Source organism: Zea mays, chromosome 3 (genome assembly GCF_902167145.1).
Source record: "Zea mays cultivar B73 chromosome 3, Zm-B73-REFERENCE-NAM-5.0, whole genome shotgun sequence".
Lineage (NCBI taxonomy): Eukaryota > Viridiplantae > Streptophyta > Magnoliopsida > Poales > Poaceae > Zea > Zea mays.
This window is the reverse complement of record NC_050098.1, coordinates 143029049-143054319: the sequence shown is the minus strand read 5'-3', so window position 1 is coordinate 143054319 and position 25271 is coordinate 143029049. Positions and strand designations below refer to the sequence as shown.

The window sequence follows — 25271 nt, the reverse complement described above, 5'->3', positions numbered from 1 at the left end:
GTAGAGACAGAGACCATGAACAGAGAAAACATCAGCTTGGCAGAAACAGGAATTATGCAGCAGTTCTCAAATGTAAACATAACTACTGTGTTATTTTTTTGCTTTACGATTCGATATTTCTCAATTTCAATTGAGAATTGAAGGGTATATTCATTGAAGGATAAGTGGATCACAGGAGAAACAAACTTCAAAACTTTTTGAGAACAAAATTTATCAACAATTATGAGAAAATATAGAAAGAATTTCCATGTACTCAGAAAGCAAATTTATCAAATTCTGTTTCTGAATTTGGACAAAACTATGTCAATACTTTCCAGTTTCCACTCCTATAATGCAGCCATCCAATGTACAGTGTGTAAATAAGTTCGGTTGTTCACAGGCTGTAGCCTCATAAGAAATAATATGTGCATGTAGAGACCCCTCACCCTGGCTGTATTAAAAGCCACAGTTTCACAGTCTGGTAGTATGCTCACAGACCATGGTGGTAGACTATAAGATTTTCCAAAAATCCAGACTGAAGCATATTTATGTTCATCAATGTTGGCAAGAAAAGCTGAGCAAAACTGTGAATTTCCTGAAATGCTTCCATTTGTGTGGACATTTTCACTGGAATACACATGTGCCTGGATCAAACAAGAATAAGCAAATGCATCAGTATTTTCATGGTGCATGGATGGAATACATCTGAATGTTGGAAGGTGATCTCAGGCTAATCCCGTGATCTACTTGAGACACAAGTAATGGCACAACTGTCAGGTCCCGATCCAACAAATAAGATCTCGCCATGATCAACCAGTTTTTATATGAGCATCATTAGGAGTGGTTGATTACTGACCATCCATCCAAGATCAAACGCTGAAAACAGCAAAGCATTAGGTGTTAGACTCATGTTTAGGGTTTGGCTTGTGCCTCTTGTATTTAACTGACTACCCCAGTGTAATGGGCTTGACCCACCTAACTGATCTATATAACACTCACCCAACCCTGGATTAGGGTTGGGGTTTCCTCACATTCCAATTTGGTAACAGAGCAGCCAGTTTTCTCTCTCCCTTCCTCCCACCCCACAACCGTCGGGCTCCATCCCTCACTGCCCACCCCCCCCCCCCCTCTTTGCGCTCGGTGGCGCGCTCTGCCCGCGCCACCCCTCTGTCGTGCAGCTGCGCTGCTGCCTCGGATCCACGCCGCCCCTCTCCATGGAGCAGCACTGCGCCGCCAGACCTCTTCCTCACCTCCGGCCGGCCACTGCAGCTCCTCCCTGCCGCCACCAGACCCCTCCCCAATGCGGCCCACCCGCGTCGAACCTTGGTCGTGCCACCGCCGCAATCTCCCAAACCCTAAACCCCCTACCTCGATTCCCTCCTTGATGTCGATTGTGTCGACGTCTCTCTTCTGCGTGGCCCCATCGACACTGCCTACGCCATGCGCAACCTGTCAACGAGCGGCCCCGCCATTTTCGTTTGTGCCATGCGTGACCCCATCAACGAGCGCGGCCTCGCCGCTCCAGCCTGCGTCGTGCGCGGCCCCATTGACAGGTGCAGCCCCACCGCCTTCGCCTGCGCCCCATCTGGCACGCTTCGCCAACCCCGCCCGCGTTTACCACCGTCGCATGCGGACCACTCCATCGGTACCTGCCGCCCTGCCGGTTCGTTCCTGTGCCGAGCCACCGGTATACCACCCGGTCGCCATCTATCGTGACACTGGCCACGTTCACCCGATGGTGACTCGTTGCTCGGCCAGAGTTCTTCGCCCCATCGACCGGCTGGTCCTGACTGTCACCGTGTCCTCACCGATCCCCACTGGCGTCGCGCTATGGAGGAGTGCGCACCCTTGCTGGCCAACCACACTTGGGACCTGGTGCCGCATCCACCAGGCACCAACATGGTTACTGGCAAGTGGCTTTTCTGCCACAAGCTCACCTCGGATGGCTCGCTTGACCGCTACAAGGCTCGTTGGGTCCTTCGGGGCTTCACCAAGCGCCCCGTAGTGGACTACGACGAGACCTTCAGCCCCGTCATCAAGTTCGCTACCGTTCGGGCTGTCCTCTCCCTCGCCCTCCCCGGGACTGGACGGACCATCAGCTCGATGTCAAGAATGCCTTCCTCCATGGCACTTTGACACAGCCCACTGGCTTCGTTGACACCGCTCGCCCGGAACTAGTCTGCCGACTGAACCGCTCCCTGTACGACCTCAAGCAGGTGTCGCAGGTCTGGTATAGTCACTTCGCCTCCTACTTGACCTCCCTCGACTTCGTCGAGGCCAAGTCAGACACATCCCTGTTCATCTACACGACGACGACTACCTCCTGCTTTACGTCAACGACATCGTGCTCACGACGTCCAGTGCTGCTCTTCTTCAGCGCACGGTCGTCGCTCTTCAGTGTGACTTCACGATGAAGGGCCTAGGGCCTCTACACCACTTCCTCGAGATCACCGCCGAGCGACGGCCTTAGGGTCTCTTCCTCCACCAGCGCCAGTATGTTCTCGACATCCTGGAGCGGGCTGGCACGTCCGATTGCAAGCCCTGCTCCATGCCTGTCGACACTCAAGCAAAGCTCTCTAAGGACGACAGGCCCCGGTCGCTGACGCGATGGCCAACCGGAGCCTCACCGGCGCTCTCCAGTACCTGACTTTCTCCCGACCCGACATTGCCTACGTCGTCCAACAGTGCCTTTTAACATGAACACCCCACAGTAACCCCACCTCACCGCTCTCAAGCGGATCCTTCGCTATCTCCGTGGCTCCATCGACTACGGCCTACTCCTTCGACCCTCATCGACGTCGAAGCTCGTGGTCTACACCAACGCTGACTAGGTTGGTTGCCTCGACACGCGCTAGTCCACTTCTGGTTACGCCGTGTTCCTGGGCGCCAATCTCGTCTCCTGGGTCGCGAAGCGGCAGCCCGTCATCTCCTGCTCCAGTGCTAAGGCCAAGTATTGTGTTGTGGCCAACGGTGTGGCCGAGAGCTTTTGGCTCCGCCAGCTTCTCCAGGAGCTCCACAGCCCCCTCGAGCGCTCCACCCTCGTCAACTGTGACAACGTCAGTGCGGTCTACCTCTCCACAACCCCGTACAACATCAGCGCATGAAGCACATGAAGATCGACCTTCACTTCGTCCACGAGCGTGTCTCCACCTGTGATGTTCGCGTTCTCAGCGTCCCGACCATGTCGCAGTTCGCTGATGACATATTCACCAAGGGGTTGTTGTCGACTGCATTCACTAAGTTTCGATCCAGTCTTAACATCTGTACAGGATAGAATTGAGACTACGGGGGGTGTTAGACTCCTGTTTAGGGTTTGGCTTGTGCCCTCTTATATTTACCTGACTACCCTGTGTAATGGGCTTGGCCCACCTAACCGATCTATATAACACTCACGGACTCACCCAACCCTGGATTAGGGTTGGGGCTTCCTCTCATTCCAACTTTAGGGCTAGTTTGGGAGCCACAAAACCGAAGGGGATTGGAGGGGCTAAAATTCTCTCCTTATACAATTTTGAATAAGGAGGGGATTTTAGCCCCTCCAATTCCCTCCGGTATTTGGACTCCCAAACTAGCCCTTAGGGTTGGCAGACTGGGCCACTAAGTGGGCCGAATTGGGCATATGCTCAGTTGCACCAAGTTGTGGGTTGCTGCTAGGTCAAATTAACTTTTTAAATTTCCAAAATCTAAGTTCCAAATGTTTTTTTAATATCAACACGTTATTTGAGTGTTCTAATTAAGTTGAGATGTTTAACATTAATTTCAATTAAATTTGATTTATACACTGCTGAATTGAGAATTACATAATGTTCCACCTGTACATTTATGATGGCCTCTTAAGATGGCCTCTAATTAAATGGAACCAGTGAAGTTTGATTAGGCCCCATTTGGATCCTTGGAATTGAAATCCATTCTAAAAATCACAGTTTAGAGACAGATCAATTAAGTTAATAATGCTACATACAAAATATACTTGTATACCGTTGTTGGCCACATGGGAGAGATACTTATTTGATGCAGTTCTACGGTAGAGGAGCGAGTCGAAGGACGTACTACAAGTTATTGAGCAGAAATATAGCATGAAGAACTATGGAATCAATTTCTATCTTTCATCCCATTAATTTAAGGCAAGTTTATATATGAACTTTGGGAAGTTGTGCAGATACAGGCCAATACGCGAAAGGGCCTCTAGCGTAATGGTTAAGACTTCCGAGTAGCACCTCCAGGTCCAGGGTTCGATCCCCCCTCGGGGGAAAATTTTGGGCTTGGTTAAAAAAATCCCCTCGATGTGCCCCGCCCTTCCCGGGTTACATTCTGCGCGCCACCCTCCGGCTGGGCCGTTGCAAAATGGGCGGTGATGGCCCGCTAGTGATGGGAGGCCAGAGTTCGGAGATTTTCTCGGCCGGGGACATGTTTCGATCTCTTCTTAGGAGGGCGGTCTTTCTCTCCCCGCCTGAGGTTTTTTTTACAGGCCAATGCGTAGTTAAAAACATGAACAGAAATGAAAACCATTATTGTAGATGCAAAATTGAAGTAGATGGACAAAAATGTAGATTGTTTGCATTATAAATAAATCGGTACGAACCTCCTGCATGGGCCCTAATTTTACATAATGAGGTGAACCATCTACTGCAGTAAGAGCTGATTCACAAAGTTTAATAGCTGCATGTAGGTCTTTCAAATGCCCCCACTTAGGTTGTCTTAAGATACCTGAATATCGCAAGTTATGGATTCTACTCAGGCTTCTCTGATGAACAGTGAACAGTGAAGTAACTGATACATCCAAAGCAGAGATTGCCCAGATTTGTACATACCGTATTCGTCAATTGGTGCATCATAATCATAGCTAGTTATCTGAAGTGGACCACCAGCTGTCCGCTCAAAATTGGTTCCACCAAAATACTGCAAAGAAATGAAGTACACTCAGATCTGAACATTAAAAAGCATCAAAATCAAGCTTCTACATTTCAAATTTTAAATAAATTAATGAGATTAATATACATACAAAATGCAGATTACATAGTATTTGGATACATTAGATGCCTATGCATGTGTCCATGTTGTATTTGGTCACATATACAGAGTCCTTGTTGTACACCGTCTCTATCTTGTATTAGTATATTCGAGCCTAGTGCCCTCATATTAAATATGAGTGCTATTCAGAACATGGTATACAAAGCCAAAAAATAGGGATAGAGTTTTTCCTCTCTTTTACTAATCGCTCCTCTCTCAGGCCGCTTGGTGGCCCTACCCTGCCGCCTTGCGGCTCCGCTCTACACATCTTTGTAGTCGGCTTCTTTGGCATGGCGACGCTCAACTTCATGACCATTTGTCGAAGTTCACCCGTAGACAAGGGCACTCCTAGTGAGGGGGCTTTTGAGCTCCTATAGAAGCTAGCAGAGCAGACACCTCACTTTGTGATATTCGGCCTCGACGCTCGAGCAGGAGACCACATGTTGTCGCTTCGATGACCAGGAACAAGATTACCCCCAAGGAAACGATGTAACCAAAGGTGGACCCTATGTGTGTCTAGGTAATCGACCTAGTCAGCATGGTGTAGATGAGCTCGGTCAACAACGACCGTCAGAAAAGGTCGTAGTCAAGAATGCCTCGAAGGTACCGGAGAATCCGCTTCACAATGGTAAGATGCGGCTCCCACGGATCATACATGTGGAGACACCTGCTAAACAGCATGGGAGATGTTCGGTCTGGTGAAGGTGAGGTATTGAGGGGTCGCCGCAAGGCTACGGTAAGCGGTAGGGTCATTGACCGGAGCACCAACGACAAAGGAAACCTTCGCCAGAGCAACCACTAGAGTGGCACACAGATTACAGTCCACCATGCCGACACGCTCAAGTAGATCCAGAGTATATTGTTGCTGCTGAAGGAACAATGTATCAGTGCAATGCTTAATTGCAATACCCAATAAATGGAGAAGGTGGTCCAGATCTCGTGTTGCAATTTTTTTTTCTAAAATGCGCAGGAGAACTGCGCATTTGAATATATTAAGAGGATAGAACTAGAGGTCTAAAAATAGACCGAACATCCAGGGAAGACCACCTTACGGTGGCAAAAAACGGCAATAAACAAAAAGATCCATCTAGACAGGAAAACAAAAATAAAGAAAAATACTACTACTAGAGGCCTAACTGTTGAAATAGTGTGTTGCAAGACTGCCATACTGGAGGTTGTAAGAACAATATTGTGGACATAAAGGAGGTACACAGTGCATGTGCGTCTTTGGTAAATGAAGAGTGAGGTGTCCAAATTAGCCTCGGTGAAACTCAATGAAAGCAGAAAGGAAGCAAGCCAGTTATATCAAGCATAGCATGTCTGCTTCACAACATATAGCGACTTGTTGAGTTTACAGACCATACCTAGATGAGTTGAGTCGACAAAACCGTACAACTGACTGCAATACACGTTCTCAGTCAGGGTGCCATGGAGAAAGGCATTCTTGACGTCCAGGTGATGGACCGACCAAGACCACGACAAGGCCAGTGACAGAGCTGTGCGGACAATCGCCGACTTCACCATAGGATTGAAAGTCTTGTTGTGGTCGACACCGGGATGAGTGGAACCAAGGACGACCCTCCAAGCCTTGTATCTATCTAGACACCAACCTTCCTCTTAGGAGTCCAAACCCACTTGTTGGTCACTACGTTGCTACCAAAGCGACACGGCACCAAGTCCTAGGTATAATTGTTGAGGAGAGCCTCGTACTCTTCCTCCATAGCGTGACGCCAGTGAGAATCAGCAAGGATGGGATGGACAGAGAATGGTACTTGGGAGGCCAACGGGGAGGTGGTCAAGGAAAGTACAAGGCGGTCAACACCTCAAAGAACCCCAACAACCTGTTGAGCCAGTCACCATTGGATGGACGTTATGGGGATCGCGGTGAGGTATAGAAGGGTGGTACATCGACAGCTCGACCGGAGAGCAGGTCAGGATACCCTCCAGTGCACGACGTTGGTTGGCATGCACGGGTGTGGCGAAGCGAGTCGAGGCAGAAGGTGACACACAAAGCACGTTTGAGGTGTAACAGGGGACGTTGGGGTCGCACGAAACAAGGTAGGGAAGGCCAGGGCCCCAAGTGGTGTGGTCGGTGATGCCAGGGCCGTGTGTGACACGGTCGATGACTCCAAGGACACAAGGGGCAAGGTCGGAGGCACCGGAAAAAATCATACTCGTCGAAAAGGATGTGTCGCAAGATCAACAGGCGATGGGTAAAGAGATCAAGACACTGGTACCCTTATGATCAGAGTACCCAAGAAAGATATAGCAGGTCAAGCGAGGGGCAAGTTTGTGATATGTTGTGATGAAAATGTTAGGATAGCATGCACATATGAAGATACAAAGGTGCTCGTAGGTAGGAGTGGTGCCAAACAAGACGAAGTGAGGGTGGGAGCATTGATCGCCGTGGTGGAAAGGCAACTAAGTAGGTGGTAGTATGGAGACTCAACCCATTAGCAAGCAGGACAAAGGCCTTGTTAGAAAGTGTATCCTGGCTGACGCCTGGCAGATATGCCGGCCGCCCTATATGGAAGTGTTGTCTCTGATATAGATAGAGAGGATTAGGGGAGGATCTCAATCACTATGATTGAGGATCTGATTGTACTCTAGATCTTTCCTTAGGTGTAGAAGGCTTCCTTTTACCTCTCACCTTCCTCCCCTATATATATACTTGTACATGTACTGTCTATCATCATCAATATACAAACACACGCTTCCAACTCTCTCACATGGTATCAGCCGCCTAGGTCCTGATTCCTGCCCTCCACCCCAGCGCGCCTCTTCTACGGCGCTGCTTCTCCCCATGGCCGACCTCCAGCCCACCTCTCCGGTCATCACCGACTCTGACGACGACGCCTCTGCCGACTCTGAGCGCGCGGCCCTGGCTGCCCGTGAGGCGGCTTTGGCTCGCGCCGCTGCCGCAAAGCAGGACGCCGCCCTCGCCCAGCGCGAGCGCGACGCCGCCGACGCCCGCATCCGCGCGGCTCTCGCCCGTGCAGCTCACGAGCGCGCAGCGGCGGCCCTCTCTCCCCCCATCAATGACATCACCTCCGACGGCACTGGTGCTGACTCCGTCGCCCAGCTTTCTGCCGCTCTTCTCCAACACGAAGCGGTTGCTCTTCTCCAACACGAAGCGGTTGCTCTTCTCAATCTGCACGCTCAAGCCGTCGCCGTGCAGAACATCCGGGCCCTCGTCCCACTCCTCCTCGACGTCAACTCTACCTTCTACTCTCGGTGGTGTGAGTCCTTCCTCCTAACCCTCACCAAATTCTCTCTGGACTGCCACGTGCTTTCCGATGTTGTCCACCACTCGCCCGACTGGACTCGCATGAACGTCGTTGTTCTGTCTTGGCTCAACGGCTCCATCACCGACAACCTCGCTGATACAATCTCCGAGCGTGGTGCATCTGCTCGCGTCCTGTGGCTCGCCATCGAGTCCCAATTTCTTGGGAACCGCACGACGCGCACCCTATACGCCGACCAAGCTTTCCGCTCCTTCACTCAGGGCGACCTCTCCGCTGCTGATTATTGCCGCCGCTACAAAAAGCTTGCCGAAGATCTTCGCGATCTTGGCGAGCCGGTCTCCGACAAGACCCTTGTCCTCAACATCATTCGCGGCCTCAACGAATGCTTTCAAGCGCTCGGCCTTCACCTCCGTCGCACCTCTCCTCTCCCCACTTTTTTGCAGGTCCGCGATGATCTTACTCTCGAGGAACTCACCATGACCAATGCTGCTCCTGCAGCAGCCCTCGCTGTTGTTACTACACCACCTGGCGAGAACGGCAGCTCCAAGTCACCTACACCCACTGCTCCCGTTGGGCGCTCTTCACATCAGCGCCCTCCCTCCCACCATTCCGGGGGCGGTTCCGGTCATGGCTCCTCCTCCGGACAACGAGGCAAGCGCGGTGGTAGAACCTCCAGCCACAGCAGCAGCGGCATCATTGGTCCTGCACCATCTTCCAACTACAACTACTACAACCCTTGGATGGGGGCCATCTACATGTGGCCTAGCCAACGTCCACCTTCGACTCCTCGTCCACCTGCTGCCTCGCCCCCACCACCGCATGCCTTCGTCGCCGGCACTCCTGGTCAGTGGGCAGTTCCCGCTGCAGCATATGGGCCGCCCCCTGCCTACGCCGATCCTTCTACGCCTGCACCCGTCTGGGATCAACACACCCTCGCTGCCAACTTCCAAACTGTCACTCTTCAGCAGCCGCCTCAACAAGAGTGGCATTTTGATACTGGTGCCTCCAGTCACATGACATCTGACGCTGGTATAATATCTCATCCCCCCTCTTCCCAGCATCTTCCTGCTCATATTGTCGTTGGCAACGGTCATCTAATCCCTGTTACCTCCACTGGCACCACCCGTCTTCCCTATAATCTTTCTCTTCACAATGTTTTAGTTTCCCCCTCCCTCATTAAGGATCTGATTTCTGTCCGTCAATTTACCACTGATAATAATTGCTCTGTTGAATTTGATCCTTTTGGCTGCTCTGTGAAGGATCTACCCACTCGGCGCGAGATCTTCAGATGTAACAGCTCTGGTCCACTATACCCCCTGCGGTTCCCGGCCTCTGCTCTTCTTGCATCTACCCTATGGCACCAACGACTTGGACATCCCGGTCACGCCGTTTTATCACATTTAGCGCAGTCATCCGCAATTTCTTGTAATAAAAATACTAGTATTCATCCTTGTCATGCTTGTCAACTCGGACGACATGTCCGTCTACCATTTCCTACTTCTTCCTCCAGCGCCACCTGTAATTTTCAGTTAATTCACTGTGATCTCTGGACCTCACCCATCACTAGTGTGTCTGGCCACAAATATTACCTTGTTATCTTGGATGACTGGTCTCACTATTTATGGACCTTTCCTTTACGTCTCAAATCTGACACCCTTTCCACCCTAACCAATTTCTTTGCCTACGTTCGTACGCAGTTTGGTGTCCCTATCCAGAGCATCCAGTGCGACAATGGTCGCGAATTTGACAACCTTCAAGCCCGCACCTTTTTCTCATCCCATGGAGTCCATCTGCGCATGTCTTGCCCCTACACTTCAGCTCAAAATGGTAAGGCTGAACGTGTCATCCGTTCCATCAACAATATCATCTGCACCCTCCTCTTTCAATCCAGTGTTCCCCCCAGTTTTTGGGCTGCGGCTCTTGGGACCGCAACATATCTCCTCAACATACTACCCACCAAAACACTCGCACTCCCTACACCACACTTTGCTCTCTTCGGCCACAACCCATCCTATGAGCACCTTCGCGTTTTTGGCTGCAAATGCTACCCCAACCTTTCTGCCACCACTCCACATAAATTATCCCCTCGCTCAACCCTTTGTGTCTTCCTTGGCTATTCCCCCCACCACAAAGGTTACCTATGCTTTGATCGCCAATCCAATCGTACCATTATCTCCCGTCATGTGGTTTTTGATGAAACCTCGTTTCCCTTTTCTGAGGCTTCCAATCCACCCCCACCAGCGGCCTTCGACTTTCTTGATGATTACTCTAACCCGGTTGCAGCTCCTTTTGGACTGTCGCCCGTGTCTTCTTTTTCAGGTACTCGTATGACACCACCACCCCCACCGGTGGCTTCTTCGCCGGCTGTGCCACTCGCTCCCTCAGAGGTGGCATTTTAGCCACCTGTCGCGCCAGCTGGCCCCACCCGCCCTCCGCTAGGGCCGGTACCGCCATCTGTTCCGATGCTCCAGTCTCCTGACCGGATGGCTGGTCTCCCAGGCGCATCGTCACCAACAATACTGCCGCCTGGGTCATCTGTCGTGCCTGACGTCCATAGAACGACAGCTCCTGTTGATCGTTTCTGCGGATGGGTATACTCTCGACGCCCGCCCCCTACTACTGCTCCAGCACCTTCTCCGACGACCGCCACTGCACCCCCTATTCCTACTGGTGCAGTTCCTGTCGATCCAGTGGTCAACCACCACAGGATGACAACCCGTGGCAAGAGTGGTCTTCGATTCCCCGCTCTTTTTGAAGCCGCTGCCTTGTCCCCCATTCCGAGGACATATCGAGCAGCTCTTACTGACTCCAATTGGCGCTCCGCCATGGAACAAGAATATTCTGCTCTTATTGGTAACCACACTTGGGACCTTCTGCCTCGCCCACCGAATTGCAATGTTGTGACTGGCAAGTGGGTTTTCAAACACAAGTTCAAAGCTGATGGTTCTCTTGAGCGCTACAAGGCACGATGGGTTCTTCGGGGTTTCACTCAGCGCCCTGGTATTGATTTTTCAGAAACTTTCAGTCCAGTGGTCAAGCCAGCTACACTCCGAACCGTTCTTTCCCTGGCTCTCTCGCACAAATGGCCGATTCACCAGCTGGATGTCAACAATGCTTTCCTTCAGGGGACCTTGTCAGAGACTGTTTACTGTGTTCAGCCCACCGGTTTTGAAGATTCCACTCATCCTGATTATGTGTGCCGTCTCAATCGGTCACTTTATGGCCTCAAACAGGCCCCTCGTGCCTGGTACAGTAGATTCGCTTCCCACTTGATTCAAATTGGATTTGTTGAGGCCAAGACTGACACTTCATTATTCGTCTACCACAAGGGTACAGATGTGATTTACCTTCTCGTTTACGTGGATGACATTGTGTTAACTGCTTCGTCCATGCCCCTTCTACGGCGCACTATTACTGCTCTCCAACAGGAATTTTCACTAAAGGATCTTGGTCCTCATCATCACTTCCTGGGCATGCATGTTCAACAGTCTGCCTCTGGCATCACTCTTTCTCAGCGCCAGTATATGATTGAGATACTTGAGCGAGCTGGTATGAGTAACTGCAAACCCTGTACAACCCCTGTTGATATCAACCCCAAACTTTCAGCCGACGGTGACCCTGTCTCCGATCCCACGGAATTCCGCAGTCTTGCAGGCGCATTACAGTACCTCACCTTCACCCGTCCGGATATTGCGTATGCTGTTCAACAAGTCTGTCTCCACATGCACGATCCTCGGGAACCTCATTTGGCTGCTCTCAAGCGCATCCTGCGCTATATCCAAGGCACTCTTCAGTTGGGCCTTCACCTCAGTTCCTCTTCGCAAATGGAACTTGTGGTTTACTCTGATGCTGATTGGGCTGGTTGTCCAGACACTAGGAGGTCTACTTCTGGTTATGCTGTCTTCCTCGGTGCTAACCTCGTCTCTTGGTCTTCAAAGCGCCAGAACACGGTCTCCCGCTCCAGTGCCGAAGCCGAGTACCGCGCTGTTGCCAATGCAGTTGCTGAAGTATCCTGGTTACGACAGTTGTTGACAGAACTTCATGTTCCTCTTCCCAAGTCCTCATTGGTATATTGTGACAACATCAGTGCTGTTTATATGTCCTCCAATCCTGTTCAGCATCAGCGTACCAAGCATGTGGAAATTGACCTTCACTTCGTCCGGGACAAGGTCGCCCTCGGTGTTGTTCGCGTGCTACATGTCCCGACGACTTCCCAGTACGCCGACATCTTCACCAAAGGCTTACCATCAGCAGTTTTCACTGAATTTCGGACCAGTCTTACCGTTCGCTCCACGGACGCTAACACTGCGGGGGGGTGTTAGAAAGTGTATCCTGGCTGACGCCTGGCAGATATGCCGGCCGCCCTATATGGAAGTGTTGTCTCTGATATAGATAGAGAGAATTAGGGGAGGATCTCAATCACTATGATTGAGGATCTGATTGTACTCTAGATCTTTCCTTAGGTGTAGAAGGCTTCCTTTTACCTCTCACCTTCCTCCCCTATATATATACTTGTACATGTACTGTCTATCATCATCAATATACAAACACACGCTTCCAACTCTCTCACAGGCCTCAAAGAGCAAAAAGCGCAAAATGTTGTTGGTGGTGCGAATCATGCGCTCAGCCTTGCCATTCTAGGAGAAAGACATGCAAAGTCGAACACCATGGAGAAAGAAGAAGGAACGAGACAAAGCTATCGAACTCTCCCCCATTGTCGCACTGAACAACCTTGGTAGTGTGACCGAACTGAGTGGAAACTCAAGCGAAGAAATGATTAAGGGTGGTAAACATATCGGATTTGAAGTGCAAAGGTGAAGTCCACGAGTAATGAGAGCAATCATCAAGAACCACAAATAATACTTATATCCAAAACACTAACAAGAGGAGAGGTCAACAAATCACGGTGAATAAGATCAAAAGCATGTGCAACTTGAGAGGAGCTAGGGAAGGGAAGTCTAACATGACGACCTAGCTGACAGGCGTGGCATAGATGCTCATGAGTGCCCCTAGTACAAGAGACGACTAAACTACAAGAGAGCTTGGACAACACGTCAGGACTAGGATGACCAAGTCGATGATGCCAATTGCTGGAGCGAGCAGTAGTAGTCAGGGCATGCGGCGCCAATGAAGATGGTGATGTAGCGGAAGCAGGAAGTCGCATAGTGTACAAAGGATTGGAGCTATCACATCATGCGAGAAGACGTTGGGTGGCAAAATCCTTCACAGACAAACCAAAAGGTCAAACTCTATAGAACAAAAATTGTCAATAGCAAACTGACGAACAGATAACAAATTTTGGATAATATTAGGGGCAACAAGAACGTTCTTGAGGCAGAAAGAACCACAAAAAGCCAAATCACCTACTGAGGTGACTAGAAGAAAGTTACCATTGACGACAATGATTGAAGAAGGGTGGAAAGGGTGGACGGCATGGGAAAAGAGTATACCAGCGCCCAGAGTGGTGTGGTAGGAGGCACCAGAGTCGGCTGCCCAGTTAGTGACAGTGGGAGGAGTCAGAGTCGTTGTGCTAAACGAGTTAGCAAGGGACTTATGATCCCACCCACCCGACCAAAGTCCGCAGCTGAACCGGGTGGGCGGTCGTGAAAGAAGTAGAGGTTGGTATGATATCAGAAGAAGGAACTGTAGGGGGTGATCCAAGTGGACACCCGAACTTGCAAAAGGCAGGCATAGAGAGGAGGGCCGACAGTTGGAGCTGTGTTGGGCATAGCTATTCCTCTGATCGTCGATCTCTTTCTGCATATTGTGTTTTTCTTCGTAGCTCTCTTATTGCTTGGAAGACTAAGAAGCAGATTGAATGGCTCTTGTGATGACAGAGGTGACTTGGTTATGGTGGCTGCTTGCAGATTTTGGTGTTTTTGCTTCTATGTCGACTCCTCTTTTGACGGACATTACAATTGCAATTGGTATTGCTCGTGATCCAGTCAAGCATGAGCTTATTAAACATATAGGTGTTGATGCATATTACATGCATGCATAGTTCAATATGATGTGATTGATCTTCTCTCTGTGCCTTCAAAGCTTCAGTTAGCTGATTTCTTTACAGAGGTGTAGACCAGAGCTCAACATAGGTTTTATCTCTTCAAACTCAGTGTGTTTAATCCACCTTGAATTTGAGGGTGGTGTTAGATGCCTATGCATGTGTCCTTTTTGTATTCTCATAGAGTCCTTGTACATAGTCTCTATAATGTAGCTGTGTATATATTCGGGCCCAGTGCCCTCATATTGAATGAGTGCTATTCATAACAGGATACATGTGCAGAAGAATAATTGAGGAACAGAAAGTGACAGTTAGTTCTGAACTTCAGTTTACATATGGACATCTGAGGCTTTATTGAATCAGCATGGATTTTTTCCCTTTTACTCTGATGTACTAGCTGAATATAGCTAGTCATTCTACACAGAATATGGAGGAACAATGAGAACAGTTAGTTTTGATCCTCATTTCACATAGGCCATCTGTGAATTAATTGGTTCAGCATGTTTTTTCCCAACCAGTGCATGCTGCATATAAAGCGATTCTATGAGCCCTAAGTGAGTTAATGACTGAATAACCTTTTGCCTCAAGTGTGAATACTGGAAAAGAAATTAAGATATTTGAAGACAGATAATTGGATTGATAAATTAGGGAATGGAAAAGAAAAAAGGTCTATAAATTTAAGTTCCGAGATATCTTAGCTCTTACCATGTAATAATTTTGTAAGCTTCCACCACGTTGATAAAAACGAGCAACAGCAAAAGCACTGTCTTGAGCAGGCCTATGTGGCAATGATTCGCCCCAGTCGGCATACCTATACATGTGATATGCTGTAAGGTCATAGTTTACAGGTAATAACTATACTAAATATGATGGTTATAGAAGGAATTTGTTTAAATCAGCTTCAGAAAAGACAACCCTGTTTTCAAAGAATGATCGATTGCAACTGCTACTAGTGTTTTGTTTTCTGGCAGCGTTCATGTCTTGTTTGTCTGTCCATATTTTACACAAGATACATAAGACCATCAGGTGTTTTGCACTTTTGCTACTGCTGTATGCAACCTGATCTGTTCACTGGTCTTATGTATTGCAGTGTTTTGTTCAAATTTGCTGTTGTCATATGGTTGACAGGTTAACTCTTGTGTTGGTCTGAGAATGCAGTCATCTCTCAAGTACATGTTTACAAATCTCCCTGCTGTTGTTTTTCTCGGCCGAGAAAACAAAGGAGCAGCAGGTTATTGGAGTACCCTGCTGCTATTTTTTTCAACCGACAAAAGAAAGGAGCAGCACCTTATTGGAGTAGCCTGCTGCTGTTTTTCTCAGAGGACAAAGTCCTTCTGCTGATGTGTTTTCTGTAAGGAAGTATGTCTCCTTTCTTTTTTCTTTTTTTTCGAACGCGCAGGAGAGCTGCGCATCATTATATTAAGAGAAAGAAAGGTCCAAAATGGACCATAGTACAATGCCCAAACAAGGCAAAAAACACAAGAAAAACACTAGACCAAAACAGCAAGCAATAAGGAAACTCTATCCTCATCTCATGCTGCAATAAGACGGCCCCAACTGCCACATCACTAAGCACTTGAAATAGCCCTGACCATGTTAAATGCAGCAGGAAGACCAATACTCCACTTCTTCCATAAACATTCTTTGAATTGTGCCCAAGGAAGGTCTTGTTCCATCAAAAACAGCTCTGTTGCGATGGAGCCATAAGCACCAGGGCCCCAAAATGATGGTACTATGTCACTATGAATACCCTTTCTTATTCGTTTGTGCACTTTTCTATGCACATTGCCCCACCACACAGCAAAGGACCTATCATCTCTATCAGGAGTGAGATGGCCCATCCTCATATGTGAAAAGATACTATGCCAAAACTGTCTAGTAAAAGTGCAAGTAGATAAGAGGTGCAGGATAGTTTCATGTTCTTGGTCACATAAAGGACATACCACTGAGTGCGGCAATCCTTTTCTTTCAAGCCTATCAACAGTCCAACATTTATTGGCCATAAGAAAAAATATAGGCTGGCTAGATGGGATATAATTTGTCAACCTAAGGAGGTTGGCGGGCAAGGCATTTTGAATTTAGAGGTTCATAATAAATGTCTCTTAAGCAAATGGTTGTATGAACTTCTCAATGAAGAAGGGATGTGGCAATCATTATTGAGACGTAAATATCTGGCCAATCGAACCTTATCCCAGGCGCAGCGTAGGGCCACAGATTCACACTTCTGGAGTGGCCTTATGAAACTTAAGGACACATTCATTAGTAAAGGAACCTTTGTGATTCATGATGGGTCCCAGGTGCGTTTCTGGGAGGATGACTATGACGGAACCTCCCAAGTCATTAGGCCCACCTACAGTTGTCCTTGTCCAACGGACCTCAGACACCCTGTAGGTGCCCCTGAATCACTTGACAAGTTCGGTATCTGCTTTTCTTACCTTTCCCAAGAGCGTTTCACCCGTCACGCAGACATTACAAATCATCGGAGATACGAAAATGCGGAAGCGATTACATAAACTTACCTTTATTTTAAAAGTAAGACAAAGTTATATATTACAGACCAGGATATAATTAACTGAGTGCAGAGTATTAATATAACAGAACCAAGGGAGGCAAAAACCCCTCCCGATAAGTCTTTAAACAAAAGTTTTTATGGAGGAACCCTTCCTCCCGCGGCTTTACTCCTGGTTTTCTTCTTTTGAGACCACCTTGGAACAGAAACAACAAAAGTTTGTTGCTTCCTCACCTAAAAACAATAGGGAATAAAACCCTGAGTATGGAATTACTCAGCAAGACTTACCCGACTAAAGAAAAGACTCTCAAAGGTATGCTGGTTTAAGGGAGTCAAGGTAAGGCTTATCAATAATCAATGACTCTGTTTGCAGAAATGCTTACTAAAGTGGATCCTTAAAAATCCAATTTTAATTTGTCAGGTTAAGTAAGATTACCTGCAACTAGAGTTCTTTCTACCCTAGTTCAAACACTTGACTTGCACTTGGAAAACCTTCAAACACTTGACCTGCACTTGGAAAACCACTTCCTTAGTAAATTGGCTAGTGCAGGTCAAGTGTTTGAACTAGGGTAGAAAGAACTCTAGTTGCAGGTAATCTTACTTAACCTGACAAATTAAAATTGGATTTTTAAGGATCCACTTTAGTAAGCATTTCTGCAAACAGAGTCATTGATTATTGATAAGCCTTACCTTGACTCCCTTAAACCAGCATACCCTTGAGAGTCTTTTCTTTAGTCGGGTAAGTCTTGCTGAGTAATTCCATACTCAGGGTTTTATTCCCTATTGTTTTTAGGTGAGGAAGCAACAAACTTTTGTTGTTTCTGTTCCAAGGTGGTCTCAAAAGAAGAAAACCAAGAGTAAAGCTGCGGGAGGAAGGGTTCCTCCATAAAAACTTTTGTTTAAAGACTTATCGGGAGGGGGTTTTGCCTCCCTTGGTTCTGTTATATTAATACTCTGCACTCAGTTAATTATATCCTGGTCTGTAATATATAACTTTGTCTTACTTTTAAAATAAAGGTAAGTTTATGTAATCGCTTCCGCATTTTCGTATCTCCGATGATTTGTAATGTCTGCGTGACGGGTGAAACGCTCTTGGGAAAGGTAAGAAAAGCAGATACCGAACTTGTCAAGTGATTTAGGGGCACCTACAGGGTTGTCTGAGGTCCGTTGGACAAGGACAACTGTAGGTGGGCCTAATGACTTGGGAGGTTCCATCACAATGACTGGCTTGGGTCGGGAACGTTAAAACTTTGTTTTCCGTCTCTTTATAACCTAGCGAGGAGGAAGAACTCAATTGTTGTCTGTGTATTCTCCACGGTGCCCTTAAATATATCCTTTCGTAGGGGTTTGGCTCAACAGTTGAGGGTCCAATGGTTTCATTTGGTCTCACTTGTAGCGCATACCGAATTGAATTCAAACAGGGACTCGTTCAGATGGAACTTGACCGCCAACGGGATGTTTACGGTTAAGTCTCTGTATCTGGCATCTCTCAACAATGGGATGGGGATGCATAATAAGGACCTCTGGAAACTTAGGCTTCCTCTGAAAATTAAGATTTTTATGTGGTACCTCAAAAGAGGGGTAACATTAACAAAGGATAACTTGGCTAGGAGGCATTGGAATGGTAATAATATATGTTGCTTTTGTAGCAGACCGGAGACAATAAAGCACCTGTTTTTCAGTTGTTTGTATGCGTCATTCATTTGGCGGTTGATTCAGATAAGCACGGGGTTGAGACCTCCTCGAGATGTTAATGATTTGTTTGGAGTTTGGGCGAGTGGGAGGCTTCCCAGAGTTCGCAACTTACTATTAACCGTTGCATCAGCAATTTGTTGGGCTATTTGGTTAAGTAGGAATGATGTGGTGTTCAATAATTCATCTCCTAAATCATGTGTGCAGGTAACCTTCAGAGCAACATATTGGTGCCACTTCTGGTCCCAGCTTCAGCCTAGAAGGGAGGACCAAGAGTTAATAAAGTCTTCATGTCGTAATGTGGAGAGGGTGCTACTACAGTTCTTCAGCAATTTTGGATAGGGGTCTGCGTTGCGTGTAACTATGTAGTAGCTGTGGTTCGGTAGCTGAAGTTCTTTGGTTTGGCTAGTTTGGGTTCTCTGATGTGGTCATAGGAGGAGTTTTGGCAATATGCTACCGTCTCTTGTAATAAATGGCCGTAACCTCATTTGAGGCCAAGGTCGGATGATTTTTCCATTATCAAAAAAAAACTAAAGGAAAAATGTGCATTTAGTGGGAGCCCACGACTTCCACAACCTTTTCTATGGCTCAAAGGAAATAGCTCCCATAAATTTGTCGCCTTTCTGGCTTTCTCTGTCCAAATTTTGCACCTATAGAAAACCTTATTTAGGCTACCTGTTGTGCTAAGCCGAGAAAGTGTGTCGGGGGGGGGGGGGGGGGGGGGAGTAAAGTACACTGGTGGACTTCTCGTCGGAGGAACCCTAGGTACGAGCGCAGGACGATGCCAACCGAATGACCGAATGAAGAAAGGGGGTTCGATCTGTTATGAGTAACAGAGAGCAGTTCTTGAACGAAAGAAAACGGGCACCCTTCAGTCGTTTTCGGCTGATGACACTCGACGATGGTTAAACCAGTACGCGGTAACAAAAAACAAACAAACGGATGTTATAATACTATAAGTGCAAATGCTACGATGGGAGTACTAATTTTACGAAGCCTTGTCTTCAAGAGATCACCGTTCCAAATAACTCATTTCCGGCTCATGGCCCCTGCTTCATGCATCCATAAGTGTCGAATTGGTCGGCAGCTCTATCCCTAGGACTCCAAGATTCAACAGCGGACAGCGGCTCCATCACAGAGATGTAAGCTCTCTGTCTCCTCCCTGTTGGGCTGCTACCATAAGCTCTCAGCCTCACACGCACGGTGCGTCCACTACAGTAGCACTCCACACGTGTGCTCTGATCTGATATTTAGTTTTGTTCTTTTGTGCTCTTTGTTAGACTCCAACCCAAGGTTATTAAAACGGTAAAACGTTGGAACGCTCATGGGTCAAATTTTGACTTTTAAACGTTTAAACTTTGTTTAAACGTAGTTTTAAACAACACAGGAAAAATACCAATACATCATAATTTCAGACAATAATATGAAGTTAAATACCAATACCTCATATTTAACTTGTGTTGCCTTGATTTTCAATGCCTTCATAGGATTGAAATCAAGTATCCAACACTCAGCATTCACTTGAGTTAAGCAAGCAAGAAATAAGAAGGATCTTAACTCCACGCTTTCATCTGGGCACCATAATCAACCAGGACACAATCAAAATGAATGTCCTTTATTGTCACTAGCTTTGTGCCCCCAGTTGACCACAACTATAACAAACACCTTTATAAGGCTTTGATAGAGGTCGTTCAGGATTGTATCTAAACATATCTTTTAGATTTGTAAATGTCTTGTACTCCAAGCCATATTGGTCCTATATATATGGTCAACCCCTACCTAAGGGTGTGTGGTGTTTCCCGTCTATCTTTGTACCTGATATCAAGAGTCTAGGTTTTCATCTTGCTGCCCCAGCCCACCAGCCGCTGACCCCCCCCCTTCCTCTAGTGCCACCTCCCCTCCCTTGGACGCCTACTCCTCTACGCCCTCCACACAACCCACCCCACCCCACACACACACACCCGTCAGCACTCCTCTCCAGCCTTGGTCGTCGGACTGCATCATTTCATCCATCACCATCTCGGCGACCAATCCGTCGTAGACCAATGGTGCGCCCACATTCTGCATGTCTCTCAAGCCTTTTCGCCAAGCCAACGCCGCATTTGCTTGGTCCCAGGCATCTCCGACCACATAAAGGTGGGGGCTAGTCAGCATGCCCGTAGGCGGCAGCAGCAAGCGCCCTCCCCTAGCCAAGACCCATCTGGTCTAGAGGCTGCCCTGCAACAGCCCCTAGGTCCTCAACACTGGCGCCACCTCCCACATGTAATCATCGGATGGTAGTCCTCCCTCGCTTTTCTCCCTCCCACTCTTCCATTATTGTTAGCAATGGCAACTCCCTTCCTATTCTTGCCAAGGGCCACTCCCTTCTTCCAACTTCATCCTCTACTTTTCATCGTGGCAATGTTCTTGACATCCCCTCTCTCGTTCATAATCTGTTGTTTGTTCGTCAGTTTACTCGCGAAAACCTTTGCTCCATTGAATTTGACCCCTTTGGTTTCTATGATCCCTTTGGTTTCTCTGTTAAGGATCTTCAGACCAACGTGAGATGCTTCGCTATGCTAGTGATGACGATCTCTACACCTTTCCTATCACTGTAGTTGCTCATGCCCACCTCATCGTCCCCTCCGTTGTGGCACCAGCGTCTTGGTCACCCCGCACCAGCTACCTTAGCTACCCTACAGAATATCAGAGTCAACTCTTGTAATAAAATACATTGCTCTATTTGCCATTCATGTCCAAAGTTATCCTAAATGTTAAACAATGAACAGTCGATCACCTACCGTTTAGCCATTAATCAGGCTAAACAGACCATTAAAAGTGTTACACAGCCAATTAAACAGGGTAAACGTCCGATTAAACTAAAATGACATACCACTGTGTAGCGTTTGCATGGGTGTTTAAACAAGCTAGAAAACCATTTAGGCGAATAGTGCTCCTGCCAACCTAGTGAACGTATGTGGTTACCTTTTGCTATTTCGAACTCATGCACTTCCCATCCCTTCGAGCTCCTCCATTGTGAAGTATGGACTTCTCCAGTTCCTAGTATTTCGGGTTGTCTTTACTATCTTGTCATTCTAGATGATTTTACTCATTTTTCTTGGACGTTTCCATGCAACACAAGTCTGAAGTGCAATAGCTAATCACTAACTTCTTTCAGTTCATTTGTACCCAGTTCAACTCGGCCATCAAGTGTTCTCAGGCTGATAATAGTAGAGAATTTGGTAAAATGCATCAATGCCACCAACTCCTTCCTTGCTTCTCATGGCACCCTATTACGATTATCCTGCCATTACACCATCGCTCAGAATGGCGAAGCTAAACGCATACTCTGCGCACTTAACTCCATCTGCACCTTTCTCCTTCATGCCTCCATGCCGCCCCATAGTTCGGTCGAGGCCTAGCAACCGCCACCTACCTCCTCAATAGGTGCCCCTCCACCATCCACAATCACATACCCTTTGAGATTCCCCATCGCACGCAACCAAACCTCACACATCTTAGAGTTTTTGGTTGCCCGTGCTCTCTAACATCTTTGCCACTTCCCCTAATAAACTTGCTTCTAGATCCAAGACTTTCTTCATCAGCTATCCTTCATCTCACGAAGAATATCGTTGCCTCGACCTTGCCACTCGTCATGTCATCATCTCCCGCCATGTCGTCTTTGGCGAATAGACCTTCCCCTTCATGGTGGTCTCTTCCTCATCGCCTTTTTTATTTTCTTGTTACTAATGATGTTGCGGCTCCCCTCGTCGTCTCCAACGTGGTCACTCTGTCCTCCATGGGCATTGAGCATCCGCAAACACTCGGTGACAGATGGAGAGCACGAGAGAGCGACAAGATGGTTGGTGGGAATTGTAGCTTCTCGTTATGCGTGTCCCATCCCGCTACGGGACGGGGGTATTTATAGGCCCGGGGGTAGGTGGTCCAAAGTACGACACTACCCCCGACCACCAACTATATCCAGGGGATATTTCTTGTAACGGAGTAATTACAACATCGTACTAGACTACTCACTCGCACGCTACGCTGACATGTGGGCCTCTGGGCGCGTCGCCCGGTGGACCGATATCTGGCTGATCGACATGTAGCCTTCACCGATATCCTCGAAGCCTTCGCGCCAGCTATCCTTCGACCGGCCTGGCTAAATAAAGGGTGAACGAGGGCTCGGCTTCAGGAGCGTGGCGAAGGGTGACACGGGCCTCATTTCCGGGGCGTAGCGAAGTCTTGGTCGCCCGGCCGCCGCTCGACGCGGCCCCTCAATGTGTCGGCCCGCCCTATAGGAGGCCTCTTTAATTGGAGTCCCTCCACCGATGGACCTACAAAGACAATCGATGGGAAAGTAGGGTCTTCGTCATCTTAAAACGAGGGCGTGTTCGGCCTCCGCCCAACACCATCCCTCCTCTACCATTGTTGTTCGGACCATTCGTGCTACACATGCTGCAGCAGCCCCTGCGCCAGCACCTACTGTTGCATCAGTGTTGCTAGTCAATTGGGCATGTCTACAAACGTCGCCCCCACCTGTTGCACCGGTCCCGCCAACTAGCTGGTTCGGTTCGGTCTATGTGCACCGGCCTCAACGAACCAATATCCATGGGTCGATGCCTGCTCGACGCCCAACTACTTCACTTGTCGCCCCCATTTTTTCTCGAAAAACGCAGGAGAACTGCGCCTCATTTTATTAAGTAAGAAGAAATAGGGTCGGAAAAGGACCCGAATACAGGACCTCCTTATGGAGGCCAGAAACAAGCATAAAGGAAACAATCCATACACAACTAAAAGATACAACTTATCTCAGGCATTGGTACTGGGAGCAGCTAAAAAGGAAAGACCCTTAGCTCCTGCAACCATCCATTTCTCCCTTTCCTCAGCAGTGGCCTCTAATAGTGTAGTGATATTGGGGGGGGACCCGTCAAACACCACTCCGTTTCTGAACTTCCAGATCATCCAGGCTCCCAGAATCAAAAGTGAATTTACCCCCTTCTTGGTCATGCCTGACACAATATCAGCAATACGTTTCCACCACTGCAGGAAGTTTGTGTCATCTTGGATAGGGGCAAGAATGTGGAGCCCGAATTTCCGAAGAGTGATGTACCAATATAATCTGGAAAAGCTACAAGAAACCAAAAGATGGTCGATGGTTTCAGGCTCTTGGTCACAAAGAGGGCATCTAGGAGGATGATTTAGTCCTCTTTTTTCCAGTCTGTCTGCAGTCCAGCACCTATTATGAGCCACCAGCCAAAGGAAGAACCGACACTTAGGAGGTGCCCAAGATTTCCAGACCATTTTGTAATGCTCAAAAACAACAGAGCCAGTGAAGAAACCCTTATAAGCCGAGCATCGTAGCGTCCCCTACTCCTCCATGGCATCCCATACAGGGCGCCCTGCCTCCGACACTTCTGCGGTGCATCACCAGGTCCATGATAGGCCCCCTCAAGCTGCATGTGTACAACTTCAATGCTACAAATTCTTCTACCTCCCCGATGCCATCAAACTACCGTAGCGTGCCCACCGACCCACATTGGTGGGCTGCTATGACTAATGAGTAACGAGCGCTCATCAACAACAACACATGGCACCTCGTCCCTCGGCCTCCTAGAGCCAATGTGGTTACAGGCACGTGGATCTTCAAGCACAAGTTCCACTAGAGTGGTATGCTTGCCCACCACAAGGCACGTTGGGTGATCCAAGGCTTTTCACAACAGCACGGCGTTGGTTACGATGGGACCTTCAGTCTGGTGGTTAAACCTGCCACCATGTGTGTCATCCTTAGCATTGCCACCTCTCGGGCCTGACGCAGCCATCAACTAGACATCAAGAATGTGTTCCTTCATTGCCATCTCAAGGAGATGGTCTATTTTCAGCAGTCGTCTGGCTTCGTCGCCCCCTCCGCTCCTAATCATGTTTGTGTGTTGTATAAATCTCTCTATAGTTTGAAGCAGGCTCCTCGAGCATGGTACCAGTGCTTTGCCACATACATACACCGCCTCAGGTTCATCGCTTCGGCCTCTAACACGTCCCTCTTTGTTTACAAATATGGGGACTGTGTTGGCTACCTGCTTCATGGTTGCTGCAGTGACGCGAGTTCCTCCATGGACCATGGCTGCCAAGTGCCGACAGTTCCTGGTCATTAGTCACTTGTGAGTTGTGACATGTGAGTTTGCATTTAGTTATTTGTGGACTATGGTTAATTGTGATAAGTGATATATTATGGATGTTTTGGACTATGGTATTAGTTATTTGTAATTAGTGATGAATTTTGGGTGTTGTTATGTTTAGAAATCAATATGTTTAGATGTTTGCAATTGAATATATTGCTGAAATGATTCAGTCTCCAAGCGGGGATTTCGTGGGGATTTTTCCCCATTGGGGCCCCGTATACCTGAACGGGGATAGGGACGGGGAAAAACCTTCTCCATGACAAGGGACAGAGAAAAACCTTCCCCATGCCCGAGGATGGGGACAGGGAACGGAGAAACACCAGCGTTGCGGGGACGGGGATGGGGGAGCACTCCCAACCGGGGAATGGACACATTGCCATCCCTAGCTGCAACACTTCACCATGCATCTCCACACCTAGTTCGCCATGATGGATTGGGCGCATCATTATATTAAGTAGAGAGAAGGTCTAAAGAAGACCAAGAACAACAGCTATACAAAAAAAGGGATAAAAGGGGGGGAAATCAGAAAATAAAGGAGAAAAAGGAAGAAAAAGAAAGAACAAAAAAATGATGGATTGGGCGCTCTTCACCACTTCCTTAGCATCTCCATCACATGCTCCACTGATAGCCTCTTCCTCTCCGAGCGGCATGGCCAAGTGGCACTCTACATCAACTCC

General features: G+C 48.1%; 1 protein-coding gene across 2 annotated transcripts in view; it reads right to left on the bottom strand.

Annotated features, from left to right (window-relative positions):
* LOC100274607 (beta-galactosidase 15) overlaps positions 1-25271 on the bottom strand; it is a 64428-nt gene that overhangs the window by 27588 nt on the left and 11569 nt on the right. For both annotated transcript variants that reach the window (XM_008676212.4, XM_008676211.4), the window contains 4 exons: positions 14941-15046; positions 4791-4878; positions 4562-4686; positions 426-623 (listed from right to left, as the gene is read on the bottom strand). In XM_008676212.4, the coding sequence (XP_008674434.1) occupies positions 426-623; positions 4562-4686; positions 4791-4878; positions 14941-15046 (517 nt within the window). The remainder of the gene's footprint in view (positions 1-425; positions 624-4561; positions 4687-4790; positions 4879-14940; positions 15047-25271) is intronic.